The sequence below is a fragment of the Ambystoma mexicanum genome, chromosome 7p (genome assembly GCF_040938575.1).
Source record: "Ambystoma mexicanum isolate Mex_15411 chromosome 7p, UKY_AmexF1_1, whole genome shotgun sequence".
In the NCBI taxonomy this organism is placed as follows: domain Eukaryota; kingdom Metazoa; phylum Chordata; class Amphibia; order Caudata; family Ambystomatidae; genus Ambystoma; species Ambystoma mexicanum.
In genome coordinates, this window is record NC_090939.1 from 837,128,117 (window position 1) to 837,149,800 (window position 21,684).

At 39.6% G+C, this 21,684-nt stretch overlaps 1 protein-coding gene across 2 annotated transcripts in view; it reads left to right on the forward strand.

The window, feature by feature from the left end:
• Window positions 1–21,684, forward strand: part of NALCN (sodium leak channel, non-selective) — a 3,431,684-nt gene that overhangs the window by 3,064,680 nt on the left and 345,320 nt on the right. For both annotated transcript variants that reach the window (XM_069637002.1, XM_069637001.1), the window contains one exon: window positions 3,263–3,367. In XM_069637002.1, the coding sequence (XP_069493103.1) occupies window positions 3,263–3,367 (105 nt within the window). The remainder of the gene's footprint in view (window positions 1–3,262; window positions 3,368–21,684) is intronic.

The window sequence follows — 21,684 nt, forward strand, 5'->3', positions numbered from 1 at the left end:
CCCACTTTCAGGGGATTACGCTAAGGATTTGGGCTTGGTGAATAGAGTGTACCTCATCATCCAGGCATGGATGGCTACCCACCGTCTATGCCTGATTGATGACAAAACAGAGCTTATCATCCTGGGCACCCACACCAACCTCAAGAAACTAGACTAGGACTACTCCTCCTTCTTAATCAATGGCAACCCCATCAAGGTTGCCAAAGAGGTTAAGATGCTTGGCTTTTACATCGACTATACCTTCTCTTTCACCAAACAAGTGAATACCATGGCATCTGCCACTGCTTACACTTGCAAGCTCATTAGAACGGGCAAGCCTTTTCTCTCCAATGAAAACTGTATGATAGAGCCCTTATACTTTCAAGGCTCGATTACTGAAATGCCCTCTATATTGGGGCTAACAAATCGATCATCCAGCGGATACAAACCCTCCAAAACAATGCCCTAAAAGCAGCCCTTGGTGTGGGGAGAAAATCTCACATAGCCACAATCAGACGCCAAAATAACTGGCTATCGACCATCAACAAAATTCAGCTCAAAACAGCATCCCTCACTCATAAAGCACTGGATAACGCAGCCCCCACTTATCTCACAGACAGATTCCACAGGAGAACCTCTACCAGAACCACAAGACTGGCCAACTCCAATTGTCTCATTATTCCTAGATTCAAGCTTTCCAAGGTTGGCGGTTGTAGTTACCCGTCAAAGCTACCCGACTTTGGAACTCCCTGCCACATACCATCAGAGACGATCAACCTTACCTGAATTTCCGACTCAACTACCTAAATTGGCTCAAGTCCTCTGACTCTTAGCCTCTTCCATGCAAGTACCCTGCCAGGTTACATTGTTTTTTATCCATTGTATATATCTGATTTCTCTCTTGTATTATATCCACGGTGTAAATATGTATACCTTTGACTTGTCTACGTCCTGTAATTACTTTATTGTGTAAGTCTAATACTAAGCTTTGCATATCCTGTAACTGCTGCGCCCTGATACCCTTGGGTCTGGTGCGCATTAGAAATGAATAAAGAAACAAACAAACAAATTATCACTTGTAAGAAGATGTGTTACATAACTTTAGACTGCCGTGGTCAATTTCCCCCCAGCAGGTGAGCAACCTGACCAAACATGAAATGCACACAACTCGAAATCAGTAGCAGAAGTAAAGATATGGCCTCCTACTTTTAGACTTAAGCACTACTTCACAGCAAAAGGTGAGCTCTGCAGTGAAACTACAACAGGGCTACTTAAAATAACCCGAATACCACCTTCTTCCTTAAGCAGGAGGCCACAGTCTTTTGGACGAAGATGAATCAGGGGAACACATTTAACTGGAGACCAACACTAAGATTTCAACTATGTCTTGTTTTTCTGTGACTGCCATCGTTCTTTATGGTCTTATATACAGGAAATGAAATGCAACCTTTGCACTTAGCTACAAGAATATTGTGGCTCTCCTTTCCCCCCATCTCTTCCCGTTTCAAACCTTTACCCTATGAAGTAGCTGTTAAAGTTCAGTGTGAAATTCCACATAACACCGAGAAGAAAGTAAATATATGTTGTCGATTATACGTTCCATTGGCTATGGCATGTGTGTTGTTCTCACTTCAGTATACACACCCATTAAATGGCATGTTTCTTAATAATCAGTACACTTCTGCAAAGTTCTTTCATTAGATCTGTCCTTCCTTTGAAGATATCTAATGTTCTGTTATTTGTTATTTTTCTTCAAACAAATATAATAAACGGCCATGAGTGTTGTAAGGATCAGCTGGTGTCAACTGGTTTCACAGTGTGCATCCACCAAAATCACAATATACCACCAGTCACAACCAGAACTGTCCTTTTGACATACTGTACCGATTGCTAGACTTCACGGCATATGGATCCGGAGGTTTGTAGAAAGTAGATAAACGAGGTAGGGATCTGCATTTGGTAGCCGCCATCCAATCCCCTCCCAGGCGCAAGCTTTTGGGTACAGGGCGTTCCATGGGCACACTTTGAGCCCATCTCCAATGGAGAACAGACTGATCCCATCCTGAGAGTGGGGGGTAAGGGTGGATAGTCCCTTTAGGTCGCATCGTGAGAGCAGGAGAGTGCGGGACTTCAGTAGAATGACTGCTGTCAGGGGATGCACAGACCCTCCCGAAGTTGCTCATGCTTCTCCTTACATGTGGCGAATCGTCAGGCAGACACTCACAGTGTGGCAGCTTACATCATGTATAAGGCTTCCAGCTTTCTGTTTTTACTGCTTTTTACACATAAATCTGTCTGTTTATTCATAAAAATGGAAAAAGGCAGGAAAACAGGTATTTCTGCCTGATTCTCTGTGATGTCATTCCTACATCGCAGACCAATCACATTGTAGATTGGCAGCATGGAGAGTGTAAACGTTGTATAAAAATAGCATTAAAGTTCTTAAAATTGCTGACATCGCATATCTTAAGGCAGCAGCGGTTCCAGGAGCAACTGTTTGTTGTTATGGAAAAAATGGAGCTAGAATAGAATAAATGCAGAAAAATACTGGTTGCGAATTATCTTTTTATATGACAAAAAATAAATACAGAAAAAAAGGCCCAAAAATAACTATTGATTAATACAGATGGAAATGGCAGATAAATAAATACCATAAAACCGAAAGCCTTAATCATGAACTATCAGAGGGTTCCGCCGCATTCGAGACTGCAGACGTTCCACACTTGACTGTATGCCATTTCTCCTCCAGCTGCCATCAAAATGCATACAATGCTAATATCTCACTTTAACATATTTTTACATTTTCAGTATTTTCGGTTGCAATATCTTTAATGTGTCAAGAAAACTTGGAAAGCCACGGGTTATTAGTTGGGTTGATGGTAAAACCAGATACCGGTTCATCAGAACATGTATGAGTAACCCTACTTTAAAATGAAGGTGTTATATATATACTTTTACATTTGAATGGTTCTTTTAAGAACAAATAATATTGCAAGTCACATCGACTGAGATATTTACCTCCCTGCATTTTTTAACTGGAGGACAGCTCAGGGGCAACGTGCTCGCCTTGGAAGAAAGACGACGTAAAGCATCACAGGTTCGATAGCTGGGTCCACTCTTAGAAACCTCTGGATATTAAGCGTGTTATAAGTAACCAATTAGAAGTACAAATGTACAGTGGGTGATATTATGTTCAGCTTGAACCAATAATTAATTGCTCGTTTCGACCTTTTTCACATTAATCACCAAATGGCGGTACATAATGGCGGTCTTACTCTTTCAGGTCTCAATCCTGCTCTTGACCCTAATGCTTGTTTTCGCAAGTTTCGGAGTCCAGCTCTTTGCAGGAAAACTGGCGAAGTGCAACGATCCTCACATCCCGAGCAGGGTAAGCCCTTGACGCTCATTTATTATTTTAGAAAAAAATTGTTAAATTAAAGCACTCATGTTGTATGTTAGAATTGCAAAAAGTGATTTTTAATTATAGAGTTGCAATGTTGTCACTTTATTTGTCACTGGCATCTGCATCTAGTAAACCGTTATGTGACAATATTATTGGTCTTTAAACAACTTTGTATTTCGTGTATGCATGTTGTTAATTTACATGAAGTTATTTTGACCTTTTAAAAATATAATCCGCCTCGGTGTCAGGTTGATTCTCCTGTCAGCAGGAGTTGCAACTATAATTTGAGGCTTCATCTGTCATCGCTGTGGATGTCCGCAGCAGCGTTGCAGCCTCAGCGCGGGTGCAACAGCCAATTTTGGCACACACCCAAGTTAAGGGCCAAAGCTGAGGGTGATTAGCTAGGGTAAGGGACAATAACCCTGTCACAGCCCTCGCCCCAGGGTTCTAATTGTATTATAATATGGGAAAATGGCGCAGTAAGTTAGAAACAAAATAAGACTGTTGGAGAAGGTGCTTGGAACCTTGGAGTGAGAGTTGTCAAGGTGAATTTTGGCCAAGGGAGACATTGAGCATTGATCCAAAAGGTTGAGAAGGAAACAGCATGGTGTATAGCAGTGATTAAGGTCCTCTCCCATTCTGTGCAATATCCATCCAGCATTCCAATGTTCTAATGTAGGGATGATGGATGCTGAAGCGGGCTGTACCAGCTCATAACAAGAATAGTGAGTGCTATTATCACAGGCAGCGGGCCACTACCATGTTGGCACGGTCCGTCCCAGTGGTCATTATCACCACATTAGAATCCACCCTGTTCCCCTCATGAGCTCTGCCCCCAGTTCCAGAATCCACTCCTTCTCCATTCAATTGCTTTCTCTGCGTGTGCTTGATACTTTGGGCCAATGGAAAACGTGCACCGAATTCTCTTTTTTCACAAGTGTTAATTTTAGAAATGTGCAGATCACCCTTATCCACACGGGTGACATGTGAATTTCCAAGTGGCTGCTCTGCAGTGCGAATAATGTGGTAGCCAGCCCACTGGTATGCATTAGTGTGTGGAGTGTGTTCCTGACACCAATGTAAAACTAGCTCACTGTACCCATGTGGGTTCTGGATGAACATTTCACAGAGACAGGCCATTAAATGGCCCTTCATTGTGAAATGAGCTTGTATATAGTAGTAGTAATAACAATACATATCGTTCTGGCCATTGCCAGTGGCCAGATTGTTCTGGGAATGGCCCGAACAATCTGGCCACTGGCAATGGCCACAATAGTATGTTTAGTTTGGGATGAATGCCTGCAACAATGTGGCTACTCTCCCTGGCTAAACTAGTGTGCTTAATTGGGCATGGTAACAAGGGAACTTCTGTGTTTCTTTGTCTGTAAAAAAAAGAAACTATAGTTAGTTATAGAACATGGTATGAAAGATATACATACCTATGGTTTTACATGTACATTTAGTTTGTTGACCCTCATATGTAGTATATTGTTTGTACTCTGTTTCCTACAACATTTGTGTTTGATTCACTGTTTTTGTGCTAACATATTGTAAGCATTGGGTCATGGGGAAAATGCAAGGTGGATTTAAAACAAAACATTTTGTACATTTACTGTTAATACAATGCACAGCTTGTTCAATTTCTTTCAGACTGTTAAATGTGTGAAAGGGACACACATGTTGTGTGTGTAGAAAGTTGCATAGTGGTAGTAGAGGTGTATTAAGTAATTCCATAGGTTATTGTGTATTTTAAGTGTAATGTAATAAGGAATATATATATATATATATATATATATATATATATATATATATATATATATATATATATATATGTAAACACATGGAGGATAGAAAAAACCTGCACTCCATGCAGGAGGTCAGTGAATCCCAACAAATGGAAAAAAACTCGAATCCAGATAAGTGGAAAAATCGAGTTTAATGAATGGTAAAAAATACAACATAAATGGCAAAACCACACAGCAAGCGATACAGGACGCCTAGGAAGTGTCCTTAACGACGCGTTTCGCGCTTCCATGAGCGCTTGATCACGTTAGGAGGACGTGTTGAAAATGAAAGTTAATATTGTAAACTGGTCCTTCTTCCATGTTGCCAACCAACCTAAGCTCACAACCTTGCATGAAACCATAGCGGCCATTTTAGAGTGTAGTCAAGAAGCTGCTTTAACCATAGAGAGTGCAAGTTTAGATACAACAGTAAAATACAGAGCACATTAAAATCCCACACTATAAATGCTGAAACGGAAAGTTGATTAAAAGACAAGTCAGACAATACAGTGGATGTCAAAACACGTTGCTGTACAAGAATTAGTACACATGAGCAAAAATTAGAATTAATAAAGAGTCCGTAGCTGTGACATGGTACAAATATTTTGCTATAAGCGCTTAAAAGCTAATCATGCCAGTGGCAGGCAAGTCCAAATACATAAATGTGTAAGGATGAAATGCAAGTGCAAATCTTCGCTAACCATGGCAGTATGTAATATATGCTCCCAGAGTAGAAAACTACTCTGTTTGTTGTGTTTAATTGTCTTTACAGTTATTACAAAATGGTTTCCATTATTGAAGGATTTGTTATTGAATATTTGTGTTTTGTGTGTTTGTTATAGAGTGTTGTGTAACTCTATAGTGTTATAAATGTGAAATTAATGACTACATTTGGGTTTAAGGCATTTGTTAGATTTTCTGGTAACCTTTGTGTTTGAGTTATGGAAGTGTTGTTACGTTGAAACCAACCACTTTTTTTCACACATGCATTATGGTGGCCTGAAGTGGTTGTGGCACCATGTGGTATATTATGTCGACTGTCGTCAATGTTTTCTAGCTAAGAATTACTTGGGCATGTGTGAAGTTAGTGAATTTAGAATTATTTTTAGAGCCATCTGCAGTGTATCTTAAAAGCATTAATATGTGAATCTATTTGTATGTTTGAAATATTGTCTGAATTGCAGAATGAGCATAATATGCATTGGTTTGCATTTTGGAGATGTTGCTGAAATGGAATTAAATTACAATTTGGTAGATACATGCACAATTATTCATTAAGGACATGCTCTTGTGAAACATGGTTTCAGAGACTGCATGTATGTTTCCAAGTGTATGAAATGTGTAAGATTGTATTTATAGGGATGTGTTCAGTCTCTAGTAACTCCAGTAAGTACATTAGGAATTCTTGTGGATCCTCCTGTACATTTATGGTGAATTTAACAATGCTTGCACACTGGTCCACTTGCTGTCTTATCCGTGAGACACTGTAGATAGTGTGAGGCTGTGACAGATATGTGAAAATTCAACAGCAGTAGAATTGTCTGCAATGTATTGCATCCCTATGTTAGCATTCCACACGAGTGCAATGATAGGATTGTGATCATTGATGTACTTAGATGCTTCATGTCTTTTTAAGTTGGATGTGTTTTAGAAGATTTGCCTTTGGCACTGTGCCTGACAGAAGACATGTAACTATTTACTTGACCTTTGGTACAAATTGGTGTACAGAATCCAAAACGACATCTGGTGAAGTATTTTCCTTTGTTTTTGTATCGAGGATGGCAGTATTAGCCACACGTATGTCGTTGGAAACATAAGATTTGTGTATGTAGGTCATTTTGTATGTCTCCTAAAGAGATTTCACAGTTAATGTCGTGTTCAATAAATTGTAAAACAGTGTCATCCCTGCTGTGTTGACATTTAAAAGAATTTGTAATCCATAAAAGCATGTGGATGTGTGGTACTCCTGGATTGATAGTCTTTCCTCCAAAAGAAGTGTTCTACTTCTCCAAGTGGAGGACAGTTTTTTTTTTACTACAGATGAAGTGTAATATGGCAATGAAATGATGGTAAAGGCATCTTGAGACATTGACAGGATCGAGAGAAGAGAATTCTCCAGCACGTTCTATGTCTATTCCTTCTTTATTTTGGTTTGCCGTGCCTAGGAAGTCATGTAGTCACTTAGATTTAGAGTAGAAACTTAGAGTAACAAAACCATGTGGGGGGCCCTAGGTTTCTTAACATGGAGCTTACATCAGCATATTATTGGAACCAGTATTCCTTCATACCATGCATATCTGCCCAGGGATTTGTAATACTTGACTGCACCACTTTAATCTTTGTCTTTTATCTTTTGAAGGAGTTCAGTAGATGACATATTTAGAAAGTGGGTGCCTGTTTTTAGTGTGAGTGCAACTCCGTAGCATAGAGTTGCTAGTTCGCTTTCGAACAAGAGATGGAAAATGTATTCAACATGTTTCCAGTATCCTGGATCTTCAGAAAACATTTGTAGAGAACGATACATTGAAGCACTGATTTTTATGGGTCTTTCATTGTGTCTTACTCCTTTTCCTGTAGGGAAGACTAGTGGAAAACAACGTGCTTGTAAGCTTTTTTCCCATATACTGATTGGAAGCACATTGATATGATCGTTTATTTATACAGCGCCTATACACAATGTGTTTCAAAGCGCTTCAAGGCAAGGGAGGGAACAAGGGAAAATACAACCACATTCTTACAGGCCATGAACAGTAAGGATGTGAAATTAACTATCATACTCGGCCTGACGACATTTCAGGTAGTGCAAGAGCTAAGACATAGATAAGGAAGGGAGGGGGAGAGTGGGAAGGAAATGGAAACAGACAGGTGACTACCGTACTAGGCCTGACGACATTTCTGGTAGAGCCAGAGAAAAACAAAAGGTGAGGGAGAGGGGTGCAGAAAGGGAGGGGAGGAACAAAACAAGCGACTATCATACTAGGCCTGACGACATTTCAGATAGTGCTGGAGGGGCGGTGGGGAGGAAAAAAACAGTAATGGGAGGGTGGAGGAAACAGACGAGGTTGCTATCATATTAGGTCCAGGGACAATTCTGATAGAGTAAGTGCATAGAAGAAAGTAAGGGGAGGAGATAGGAAAAAGGGAGAAGGGAAAGGAGGAGAGAAAAGAGAGTAAGCAGTCAAAAAGAGTGGAGAAGCAAGAGTGGAGAGCGAATACAGTTGCAGAAGTCAGTAGTAACACATAATGTTGCACGCCAGGATACAAGATGAACATGGGAACAGCATGATTCAGGGCCACCATGAGTACAAGATGCAAAGGAAGTCCAGCATGAGAGTTGAGAACATTGGCTTTGCGCATTTGATGTTTCTGTTTTTTTATTTTATAACTTTTATTTTTGTACTTGACATCAAAGGAAACACATCAGATTAATGTACAGCAAATAAATACAGTGGTATTTTGACATTTTAATACACAAATCAAATCATCCCTTCATAGAAAATGCCAGGTCTTCTACTTTGTGCCTTAGTCAAAAGGAGAAAAATAGAAGATCCTAGAACTCCAGGGTTTCTTATAATATTTTCTCTCAGTCAGCGGTCTCAGAATCACTTAACCAGAATATCTTAAATGCCGACCAAATATCCCTTGGGCGAGAGGCAGCTGGAGATTGAAGCCACCTTGACTCCTTCCTATTATTCACCCATACCACATCTTTCATCCATTGGCCTTTTGCTGGTGCTTCAAAGTTTGTACAATGCTGCAATGTACACCTTTTCGCTAACAGAAAGCATACATTCCATAGCCTACTAGCATACTTGGATGTTTCTACATATTGTCCAAAGAGGCAAAGCAGGGGTGTGGGTCTGAGTGTTTCTAGAGTTAAGCACATCTAGTGCCACATACATTTTAGGATCACTGAAAACAGGTCTTTAAACAAGATTTGACCAGGCCTAAACAGTATATTTTGGACCAGATATAGCAATTTCGGTATTACTACCATCTTCAGTATGGAGATTTTACCTGTGGTTTTGAGAGGGAGGTTCAACCAGCAGTGAATTTGATGTATTTATTAAGTGGTCCTGATATAGTCCATAATTATCCTCATACAAGGATTTGCAAGAATTGGATAGTTTAACTCCTAAATACATTATTACGTCAGGTGCCCACTCAAAATTCGATGCACAACGGGTTAAGATGTGGTCACAGTAAGTGGGTACAGTTTGGATTTTGCCAGGATGATCAACAAGCTGAATGCGAGCCATACTCTGTCACGTCATGCATGACTGGTTACAAGTTCCCGTGCGGGTCTCTGACAAACATCAAAACGTCGTCAGCTTATAGAGAAATAATTTTAGAGCACCCACGAAGCATAAGTGTTTAGATCGCACCAAGTCAGCCAGTGGTTCTATCATTATTGCAAAACGTAGCGTGGATAGGGGACAACCCTGGATCGTGCCCCTACCTATTTCAATCACATTAGATAATTCACCATTTGTAATGACTCTCGCCACTGGGGATGTATACAGCAGTCGTACGTATGTAATAAACCTAGGACCAAAACCACATTGCACTAATACACAAAGGAATGGCCAGAATACCGACTTGAGCGCATTCTGAGCATCAAGCGTGGCTGTCACAGTTGGTATATTAGGGTCCATCCGGGCCATCACATTAAACAACCTGCAAATATTTAGGCTAGTGGAGTGACCCAGGATTAACCCAAATTGGTTGGTGTATTATGTGTCCCATATATAGCATCAGCCTATTGGCCAAGGGCTTAGCAAACATGTTGGTATCAGCATTGATTAAGGACTGCGGCTTGTAGGAGCTACACTCATCAGTTGGCTTATTAGAGTTTGGAAGGATTGTTACAATGGCCTCTCGCATTGTAGCAGGCAACATCTGTGTCTCTTCCCACACCTCAAGTAGGGGCTTACTAAACATAGTCTTATGTTGCCTAGTGCCCAGCCCGTCAGAGCCCAGCACGTTGCCAGTCCGGAGGTCTTCTACAGCCTGCAGCAGCTCTTCCGCAGACATTGGGATATCTAGAAGGAGTTAAGTAGGTATCAGGTAATAATGTCCCTATATATAATGTCCCCAAATATAATGTCGCCGGGAAAAGCATTTAGCAACATTATGTATGGTGACATTATGTATGGGAACGGATTGCAGGGATGTCCCCTGTTGCCATTTAAAAAAAAATACAAACAAACTGGGTTTCGGGGGTGTCCCCCGCATGTTGAATGTAACAACATTTCCGCAAAAAAACAGCACATTTTTTGTTAGGCGTCATTTTGGCAGGGACATTATTACATGGAGCTGTTTAGTATCTGCAGACAGTTGGGTCAATGGTAAAACTTCAAGGTATCAAACAGTGTCCGCATTTGAAAGATCTTTGTGTTTCATGTACAATTTGGTATAAAAAAAAAGCCTAAATTAATGTGTTGATTTCACTGCTGGTATATACATTGTGACCCACCTCAATTCCCTGTGCATGGTATCCCACTGACATCTCTATCTTGCATCACTTGTCTAGCTTGTGTCCTCCCCAGTCTTTCACCCTAATTATATCTACGTGCTGCCAATGGTAATCCCAGAAACTACAACTCTCTTTCCACATTATCAGGGAATGATGGTTTCATTAATCTCTTTTAGTATCTCGGGGGTGTAATCCGAAGTACATTCCATTTCAAGCCTGTGTATTTGTCCTTCACTATCACAAATATCTTTACGAATAACGTTTAGAGCCCCAAATTCAGGAGCCATAGCGATGCCCCTGATATATGCCTTGAAAGCCTGCCAGAGTGTCCCTGTGTTGTCCACCAAACCTTTTATTAATCTTGAAAAACAGTCTAACATTATCATGTATGTTAGAGGCAAAAGCGACATCCTGTATTGCTAAGGGGTTGAACCTCTAAGTATTTTACGGATTTAGGCATCTCGTGAGTGAGAGCTGGAGCAATATAGGCTAATGGTCTGAGTATGTCCTCAGAAGTATCCTCGTCGAGGAGGCCATTCTCATAATGGAGGGGGAAAGGAGCCACAATCTGGGTGCTGAGCCCTTCATGCATCAATCAATTCAAGTTCAGCCATACCCCTCACCAACACTTGCTCCGCCCTCCCCAGAGGATTGGCACCATAGGGAGCCCAACAACCAACTCATTGGCATAGAATTGGGGATCATCCAAATGTGGACCATAAGTATTAATTAAAAGAATCTTCCCCTCCACCCAGTCTACCGAAAATGACTGCTTAGGGCCCCAAGGGATATACTTGTGTTGTAATATGCACAAACATAAGTTGCTTATGCACAAAAGTGAGTACCCCACGAGACTGAGTACAGTCAGTAGTATAGTATTTATTGCCACCCCAGCTGCATGCCATGAGAGATTGTATTTTGTTTGCAGCATGTGTTTCCAGTAAAAACAGGATTCCCACATATGCCATGGGCTTCCAGCACTTAATCGGATGTCCCATGCCTCTGACATTCCAACTCATACAAACCACCTTGTTTGCCTTAGTATGTTAATTACACCAAGTCCATGAATAGCTGTATAGAGCGTCCAAACCACCCAATCAATATTTGTGATTAGTGAGTAGCTTACCACACCAATGTCCCGCAAATGCCAAATAAAATGTGTAACCTCAACTTCCCACAACGTACCCGCACCACCCTCACCTCTTGAACCACCCTAGAGGTGTATGAACTCCCCCCACAAATCAAATTTCAACCAGCTACACAGCTCGGGGACTTCTGTATGCGACTGCCTTGTCACCATCCTAGACTCTCATGCAAGCATAGTGTGTATAAAACAAAATATCGTAATGGATGCACCCACTTACAAGTCCCGAACTGACATTATAAATGTGATGATATAGATCAACTGATAGGCACATTACTATCAGGTCTCAGCAGCCGGGATATTATTTTCAATAAATGCCAAGGCTTCCTCAGGCAGGGTGAAGAAATAAAAATAATTCTGGAACTCAAACCACAATTTGTCCGGGCACATCATTAAGTAGGTTATAGAGCGATATAGAAACAGTTTCTTGGCCCACAGAAAGGTCTTTCTTTCCTACTGTACCACCATCGAGAAGTCCAGGTATATGTGCATTCTACTAGATCCCAGTCGTAGCTCTCCTTTGTTTCTGTCTGCCTTCAGGATAGCAACTCTATCTCTGTAATTAATAATCCTGTTGATAATGGGTCAGGAGGCAGCCCCTGGTTTAGGAGGTGCAACAAGCTCAATCATGAATACTGCTGATAATTTCGGGTATGGATAGCAAGGTGTCTTCCACAAATGCCTAGATGTGGCTAGTAATTGGACCTTTCTTGAACCACACAAATACGAATGTTGTTGCGGCGTGAGCGCAATATAAGCTTGTCTCATTTCCTCTGAGTTACTGGAACTGCTCTCAAGAGTGTCTCTAGCTCCACCTTCAGCCTGTTGGCATCATCTTCGATCTGTCCCACCCCTGTCTCAATCTCAGTAACTCTCCCTTGAGACATTTCCAGCTTAGCATTTATGGCAGTGAAGCTGACTGTAATATTGTACAGTGTGTTACACACCAAAGTGAATCCCTCCTTCACACTGGCCATGAGTATCTGGAGCTTGGAGAGTTCAGAAAGAGTGGCATCATCCACAGCACTGGCACCCAAGCCAGATGTTTTCAGTGTAGATTTGGTGAAGGCATCTATGCTCCCCAGATTTTGTGAGCCCCTTTCATCATCTTCACTATAAACATGCAATGTGTCTTGACAAGTATTCAATTAGCAAAGGACCAGGTCTTATAGGAGATGGGTCTGGACGTTAGTCTTCTCTTCCCAGGATGTAGACGCTGCATGGCACAAGCTGCCCCATGTAGCAGCAGCCTAGCTATCTGCACCCCTCATGTCACAATACACACAGAGCGTACCTCAGTCCAAAATGTCCCCGCGAGTCTCCTCCATTCCTCAGCCATACATTAAAGCCGTGCTGTGCCTCCATGCATTCATATGCAGACCAGGATCGCAAGTCACTCTCAGCACCCAGCACCGATCCCCACTTGCGGGCAGCTACAGGACTCTCCGCAGGATCTAAAAAGAAGTGTCTTTCCAGGTTTCCCAGTCGCATCCTCACCCTGTGTATTCCACGTGGCAGTGAAGCATGGATCACTGTAGAGGGTCTCAGGGAGACACTGCTCAGTGTCTGACAGCCAGATATCACTGATCTGGGATTGCTCACCCCCTCACAGTAGATCCATTGGATCACGACAGTCCTAGGAACACGTACAAAGCAATTGTGATCTCGAAAGTGCCAAGACGTGGGGTGCTGCAAGAGATCAAATGGAATGGACAGCAAACCGAGAGCTTCAGGGAAGCACAACCATCTTGTTTGCTGCACAACAGTGCCCACCACATTTGAAATGTTTCTAATGCATCTTCCTTGGTGTCTCTGGAATGCAGTGGGTGAATTGTATACTGGTCAAGAATCTTCTCTGTAGTGAAAGGATCAACACGTTCAAACTCACCAGTTTGTGGTATAGTTTCATATATTTATGTTGTTTCTTTTAAGTGTTCTTCTGTGCTTATATCTTTGTAGTATTCATTGTTTTGTTTAAGATTCTCCAAGGCCTCTTTAACTTTGTTTAAGTCAACTAGTTGTTGACAATTTGTATTTTTTCTTTTGTTGGCACATCATTAACTAATACAATCAAAGATTGCTGTATTGGTCATCATACTCCTAGTGTTTCCACATTTTCGTTGAGGTCTAATGGTAAGTATACTACCCTGCCACAAATGCCTTTGAGTAATTCTGATGGAGTCAATTTGGCAGTCGTTGGCTGCAAACATATTATAGCTTGTAATGGGTATATTGTTTGAATTATGATACTCTGATATAAATTAGGTTTTTGGAGAGCATTTGTGAGTGGGCATATTTCTAAATTATTATTGATAGCTCAACATGACATTTGGTTATTATTAAGCTTACTTTTACAGTATATGCAAACTATTAAGCGATCAGTTATATTGTATTGATTTTCTGCTTTTAAATTCAAGGCCAATTGGAACCATTGTGATTCCTCATTGTCTTCTATCTTGTAGGACATATCTACCATGTTTGTACTTTCCTCATAGAAAGTTCTGTTACAACAGACTCATACTTTGTCTGAAATTTCAGCAGACTTGTTTTCAAACTTTGCTATTTGTTGTTTGTATGAGTTTGTAAGAAGGTTGGTGTTAGAACGTTGTTGGTCAATATTTTATAAGTTAACTGTGTTTTCCAATTCTTGTTCAGTTCCAAATTATTTACTTTGTATGTGCTCTATTTGTCTGAGTACTTCTTTGGCTGTTCCATTTAGGAGATTATCTATGTGTTTTTGTAGTTCTGCAGTGGAACTTTTAGCATTGTATAATCTATACAGACGATTGTACATCATAGAATGTTGCTAACATTTTTATGTGATGAAAGGTGCTTTTACAAGCAGCACCTGAAATGCAGGCTAATAAATGTCCTCGTAGTCCAGTGTGGATGTGCATTTTTGTCTTTTATTTTAGCATAGTGATTGAGGAATTGTCGTAAACATTTCAACGACTGTTGGCACACATTGCATGTTGAAAGTGTAGGTCTCCCGTGTCATGCGCGTACAAATCCATTGTAATTAAATATCTGTTCTTTTGAATCTAATATGTGTAAGACACAATAGAAGTTCAATAAATAGAGCAATTCCTTAATGCTAGGTTGTGTTTGCCGACTCGTGTTTAGATCCATCAGATCTTCTTTAAGGCTGGTATCCAATTGTCTTTAGTAGTGAGGAATCTTACAATTCAGGCTTGATGAGTCAGTAAAGCACTGGATGTCAGGATACGTTAAATCTACACAGCAACTATATGCAATCTGCAAGTGCAGCAGAGTTAAAGTTGGCGCCTGTGAAATCATGCAGACTCAGTGGTCTTTAATGTACAGACTGAGAGAAATAATTCAAGCCATGATCGACAGAGTAATCGTGTGCATTGCTCGTGTTCGTACGGCACATTGCATATTGAGCTGCACATCCATTTGTACACCGGACGACCTGTCTGAAAGTTTGCTGGGGAAGATTTTTCTATTACGGTTTCTTTAGCGATGAGATCTCCTACTATTTCAATGAGTCTTCTATTGATGTCTATTGCAATTGGGTTTGTTTGTTGTTGATTGTATGCTTCTTCATTGAAATATGGTTCTGTGCTACCTGTGTAAAACCATTCACCTGCACAGAAGATAGGAAAGTTATCTATGTTCACATTAGTTTAGACATTTTCTTTAGTTTTTTCAATAATTTTGTTAGTGGTTTTATTCTGTTTAAAAGAAATATAAAATATTTTCTTTTTAGTTCGAATGTGCTGTCAATAAGAGCTTCATGTATCAGTTTTCTTTGGTACTTTTGAAGTGAGGAACGTGACTTTTCAGATCTTATTATGAGATTAGTAAGAACACTACGCTGCAACATTTTATGTAAACAAAACTTTATTTAAATGTTCGATTGTGGCTAGGTTGACATTGCTAGATATAGTTTGAGGTTCATTTTCAGTTGTAATTTATTTTTTACTACATACTTGGTAACTTTTCTTTTTTGATGCAGGAGGAATGTTTTTGTTAGTGGTGACTGTTGTACTTTACAAGAGCAAAGTTACTTGTTCTCTCACTTGTACGTTTCATATAAATTGTTTTAGTGGCAGGTGAGTATATGCTTTCCCTTTTTTTAACTTCTCGATCTTTTCTTTGTTTTCTACGTAACTGATTTATAGGAGGCATTGTTTGGTATCTGTTAGAGAAAAGAAAGTGTTGCTGAAGGGTTCTCTGTGTATTATTGTACAAGGATAAGGAAGAGTGGTGTATGGATTATAATGTGGATTAATATTGGTTACTGGGACGCGAAGAGGGGTGTTGGAGTCATAATATAGATTATAATTGTGAAGTGGTATGAAGAAGAGGGATGTGGGCATTATGCAAAATAGTGTGATTTGAGTAATAGTATGCAGAAAGGAAAAATTCAGCAATTAATGCATTGTTGTTTGTGAAGTCACATGAGGGAGAATGGTGTAAGCATAACAATATAGATTAGTGTTGGGTACTGAGATGAGGAAGAAGGATGTTGGAGTAATAATATGGATTGTAATTGTGCAGTAGGATTTGGAAGAGGAATGCATAGATAATGGGATCTGTAGACTAAAATATTTGTCAAGGAAGAGGCTGTAGACCTCTGATGTAATAGTATGAGGATGATGGATGTGGGGTTAATGCAAAATAATGTTATTTCAGTAATGGTTTGAGGAAGGGGGAAAACAGCAATGAATTAATTGCTGTTAGTGAAGTTACATAATGAAGAGTGGCCTATGCATAAAGATATAGATTGAAGTTGGTACTGGGATGAGGAAGAAGGTTGTTATGGAATTGATATACCTTCAATTTTGCAAGTAACATGAGGCAGAGAGATGTATATGTGATAGGAGGTGTGATAGAAAAATGTGTAGAGTGAGAGGTTGTAGAACTGTGGGGGCTGGGTAAATGGTATGGAGTGAAATTGGAAAGTTATATGTGTAAGAGGTTTGTATAGTTGATGCGGGTTGCATAATAAAATGTTTGCAGTGTTATGGGTTGGAGAGTGGTGATATAGAATAAGGAGGAATTCTGTGCTGTAATGGAAAAGAGTATGATTGCCTCAAAGGAATGAGGAAGTGAGAAATATAGTATACTATGAGTGAATAGTTTAGGATAATACACAGTATAGTTATACCATTAAAATTGTTACGACATATATGTCACATTAATATCCATACTTTGTAGAAATGAAAGTTTTCTTTCTTCATTAGGTTTATTTGGTAATCCCTTTTCAGCAAATATAAATGAAAGTTTGTTTGGGAGTCTGAAAATTCTGCACTGCTATACGTAGTAGGACATGACATTCAATATGGAAGCAGAAGTGATGTTAAAAGTATCATTGCACTGTTGCAATGGCTACTGCAGTAAAGCAGGTTTTACTGCATAGAAACCTGCTTGCTGTTTAAGTGAAGTTAAAGGGAAGGTTGTATAATATGTTGTAATATGAATGTCTGCTATACTTTTAACATAAGGCAGATCATTTTTAAAAAAAGATGTAATCGTTGTACTCTAGCTTGCTAAATAAGGTATTTTTAAGTATGGATTGTTGCAATGGTACAACTAGTAGCACATGTGCCAGCCACTATGCAAGCAGAAGTACTTTAAAATCAGTAATGAGCTATTGGATTGGATGCTGCAGTGAAGCATGTGTTGCACCACAGAGAACCAGCTATAGTTGAAGTGAAGTTGAAGGCAAGGTTGTGTAAAACTGTAATATAAAGGTCTGCTATAGTTTTGACAGAAGACAGGTCTTTTTTTTTTAAGAAAAAGGATACCATTATTTATTGTAATGTATATTGATAATTGAGGTATGTTTCAGGGACGTCATTTCACCAAAATTCCTGGGGTAGTGGAAGTAACATCACACGACCCTTGACCTCTGATGACATCACAGGAAGTGATGTCATTTGACCATGCCCCAAAGTGATATCGCGGGTAGCGATGGAACACGACATTTCACCCATTGACAAAACAGGAAGTGGCATCACATAGCATTGTACACTACGAAAAATATAGGTATGATATCACTGTGTGATGTACATTCACACAAGAATGGATCGCCATATGTATCATTAAGTTCAGTGTGTATTGGCCCATATTAGAAAATTACTGTGTATGCAAGCAGACGTCCATGACCAAATGATAAGCGTAAGTGCTATATAATAACACATCATTAAGTGCTTGATATAGAAAAAATATACACCCAATATCACCCAACCTGTGTTGGTACTCATTTATCGACCTCAGAAGGATGAAGGGCTGAGTGAGGCGATTAAGAACAGACTAAATCAGTCACTCACCCCCTGAAGTGTGCCTAAAATAAACATTTAATGAGGCCACCAACTATTGTATAGAATTCCAGAAAGACACATTATTTGGTATTCCTATTCTTTCTTATTTAGGGTCAGTGCTGAAAGGGTTAGAAGAAAAATAAGAACAGGAGTCCCACAAATCTTTTTTTTAAGGAGCCTGAACAAGAAAGCCAGCCACCCCAGAAGTAAAGAGCCACAGCCCAGAAGCGTGCATTACTAAAAAAAAAAATATATATATATATATATATATATATATATATATATATATATATTTTTTTTTTTAGTAGCGGTCGCAAGGGAGACCTCAGAGGTCGCAGTTGCGACCTCTGGCGACCCCCAAATGACGTCCCTGGTATGTTTAATTATGAAATTGTGCAGTGCTTTAAGTAGTAGTACATGTGAGTCACTATGTAAGCGGAAATACTTTAAAAAACACTAATGAACTATTGGGATATGTGCTATAGTGAAGCATTTTTTGCAGCACAGAAGACCAGTTATTCTTGAAGTCATATTATAAAAAGGTTGGTATAGAATATTACTTTTGAAAATTAAAACATACCTATAATATGTTTTCTTACATGTAGATTGTGGAATGTTGAACCTGTAGATTTTGGAAATAGACATCTGTAAAAGATTGTACAGGAGGTAGTGATAGAGCAGGCTCTGAATGACAGCACAAATGCACTCTCACAGTTCAAACATACATGTGAACTGTTGATGTAAGGTTTTTGGATATGATTGGTGGATGGAGGAAGGGCTGCACTGTGTTCTGATTCCACAGATCTACACAACTGTTTGTGGATGGACAGCACGTGCTGTCCGGGCTCTTTTACCATGCCCTGCAGGGAAGGGGACTGCAGCTACAACAGACACCGTTGATGTTTGCAGACATCAGGAGGCTCAACAAACCAGGCCTTTTCTCTGGGAAGGAGGAGTTGAACTGCAAGGGAGGACAGGGCAGCAAGTGCTTAATTTCTTGTTTGAAAGCAGGGAGCTCCACAAGAACACTCTTTGGATTATAGGATATTGGCTACAGATATATGAAAAGCTGCTTGGTATCACACATAATCTTGCTTTTGAAAAATTGGAATGGTATGGTATGGAGTTTGTGGCATGAAATGGAGTGAACTATTACCCATGTGTGAAGATATGGTGCATTTGAAACATCCAGAAATTATTGTAGTACATTGTGGAGGTAATGTTTAGGGTATGTAACCGGTGTATATTTGCAGTCTGTCCTGAAAGATCATTTCAAATGTCTGATGAAACTTTTTCCACCAACAATTTTTATTTTTTCACGAATTACACAGAGACAAGTGTGAAAAAGGTCCAAGCTGTTTTGTCCAGAAACAGAAAAAGCAAGGTAGAATGTGAATAAAGCCATGTGTGCATTTCTGCGGAATGTCAGCTTTTGAGAATGATAATATACAACATAATGGAGTGAGCAGTTTTAGAAAAGATGGAGTACATTTTACAAGTGTTGGAAATTACAATGTTCTCTGCAATATTTGGAATGCAGTGAACATTTCTTTGTGCAAGAAATTAAATTGTAAGAAGAAGAGTATGTAATAAAAAAAAATTATGAGTACTCATTACATGTGTACATATTAAGATCACAGTTTTACAAGAACAAAAGGGCTCTTTCAAGAGCCAACATTAAAGTGTACCAAAATAAGTAATCAAGTTCATACAGCTTCCATTTTATATTTTTGGATCGTATAGTCTGTGGACATATTCTCTTACACAGAAAGGCAGCTCATGTTCTTTAGCAGTCTAATGCCTTGAGTAAGGTTTTAACAACTTCGATTCATGCAATGCTGCATCTTCAATTGTTTTGTTAGCAGAAAAGAGGCGTGGAACAGAACTTTATTTCTGTCAATCTTTTTTCCTCTTTGCTATACAAATGCTCCAGTTCTTGAACTGGCATGTATTTTAATGCCGATAGAAATGCTGGACATTCCTATGGAGTCCACCTGCATTATGCATCAAAATAGTTCTATTTTTAGACTTTGAAAGGTGGGAGGCTGGGGGAGGGGCACCAACCACTATAAAAGAGGGGACAAGTGGAGAAGGGACAATGTTGAGCAGTGCTGATGAAACTAAGGAGGGACCATAGAAGTAGACTGTTCTTAATGCGGTATGTTTGACCAGTAGAATCATAAGTCAATTTATGTGCGCCATGAGCTCAGGCCAAACCCTAAGGAAAGTAATTTAAGAATATAGCACGCAGTTAATGTCTACATATACAGCACCTTTAGAGTATGTGTATCATGTTTTCAATACAGAATGATCAATTCAAGTGCTATGCTTAAAATTCTTACTGTCACTGAAAAAAACAACTTCCCCGGATATGTGATGTCATCAATGATGTCATTGATGATGCCATTTATGATGTCATCTTGGATGTCATGGGTGTTAGTCTTGGCAATGCATGGCAGTGACACAAGTTTTGGTTGCATAGCTAAACATAACTGTTGAATTTCTTTGCTTTTTCGATTTTACCTGGCAACCATAATGTCCCTTTAACAAAATGTATTTCAATGAATTTTGTAGGTTTTTATCAGTGCAATTGAACCATAAAGTCCCTTTAACAAAGTTTTTTAGTGGATATATATATATATATATATATATGTGTATATATATATATATATATATATATATATATATAATGGTTAAGTTGCTAATCCCATAGAAAGAGCACTTTTTGGGCGGCTTATAACTTATATATATATATATCCACAAAATCTCCGCACCGACTTAACGGCGCAGTCCTGAGCTGCACTCCCAGAGTGGAATGCCACTTTTGAGTTGCACACAAACGTACTCCACAAATCTTGCCTCAGCCAAAGTAGATTGAAAATTTCTTCTTTATTTCACAAATATTAAAAAATCCGTGTGGACACTTCCATCCCTCGCCCAGCAAAAAGGAAAGTCCCACGACGATGACGCGTGACAACCAATTACCCCATTTAAACCTCTTCTCGCAGTTATTTCACTCTGAATGGTGATAGCAATAGAAAAAGGACTGGGACCACTTTCACAATGCTCATACTTTCGCTCTGCATGCTGCCCGCCATTTTGGAGTGGTTTCCTTATTTGACATGGTAATGCTATTGATAATGAAACAACCTTTATGGCTCTCCAATTTGGATAGATGTATAAGCCCTGTGCACCCTTTTGAAATTGGTAGGTACGTGGATAAAAGGTATCGTGCTTCAATGGCATTGCAGTGCTGAATAATATTAGTCGAGACATATGCACATTGTACCAGGTAGTTCATTCTGTCTTTTAACTAAATTCAAACCCCATAAAGTGCGTAGTACTAGCATCGGTCCTTGCTAATACTCCTTGCCTCATAAAATGCATAATGCAAAACCCCATAAAGTGATTAGTGCTTGATTTCTGAGTACCAGCATTGGTCCTTGCTGATACTCCTTACCTCATAAAGTGCATAGTGCAAAACCCTACCATGACATCCAGGGCTTAAAAGTGCATAGTGCCTGTTGTCTGGGTGCCTGCAATGATCCTTATAAATTCTCCTCGTCTCGTCACTGGCATAATGCAAATTGACGAACTACCATACATTC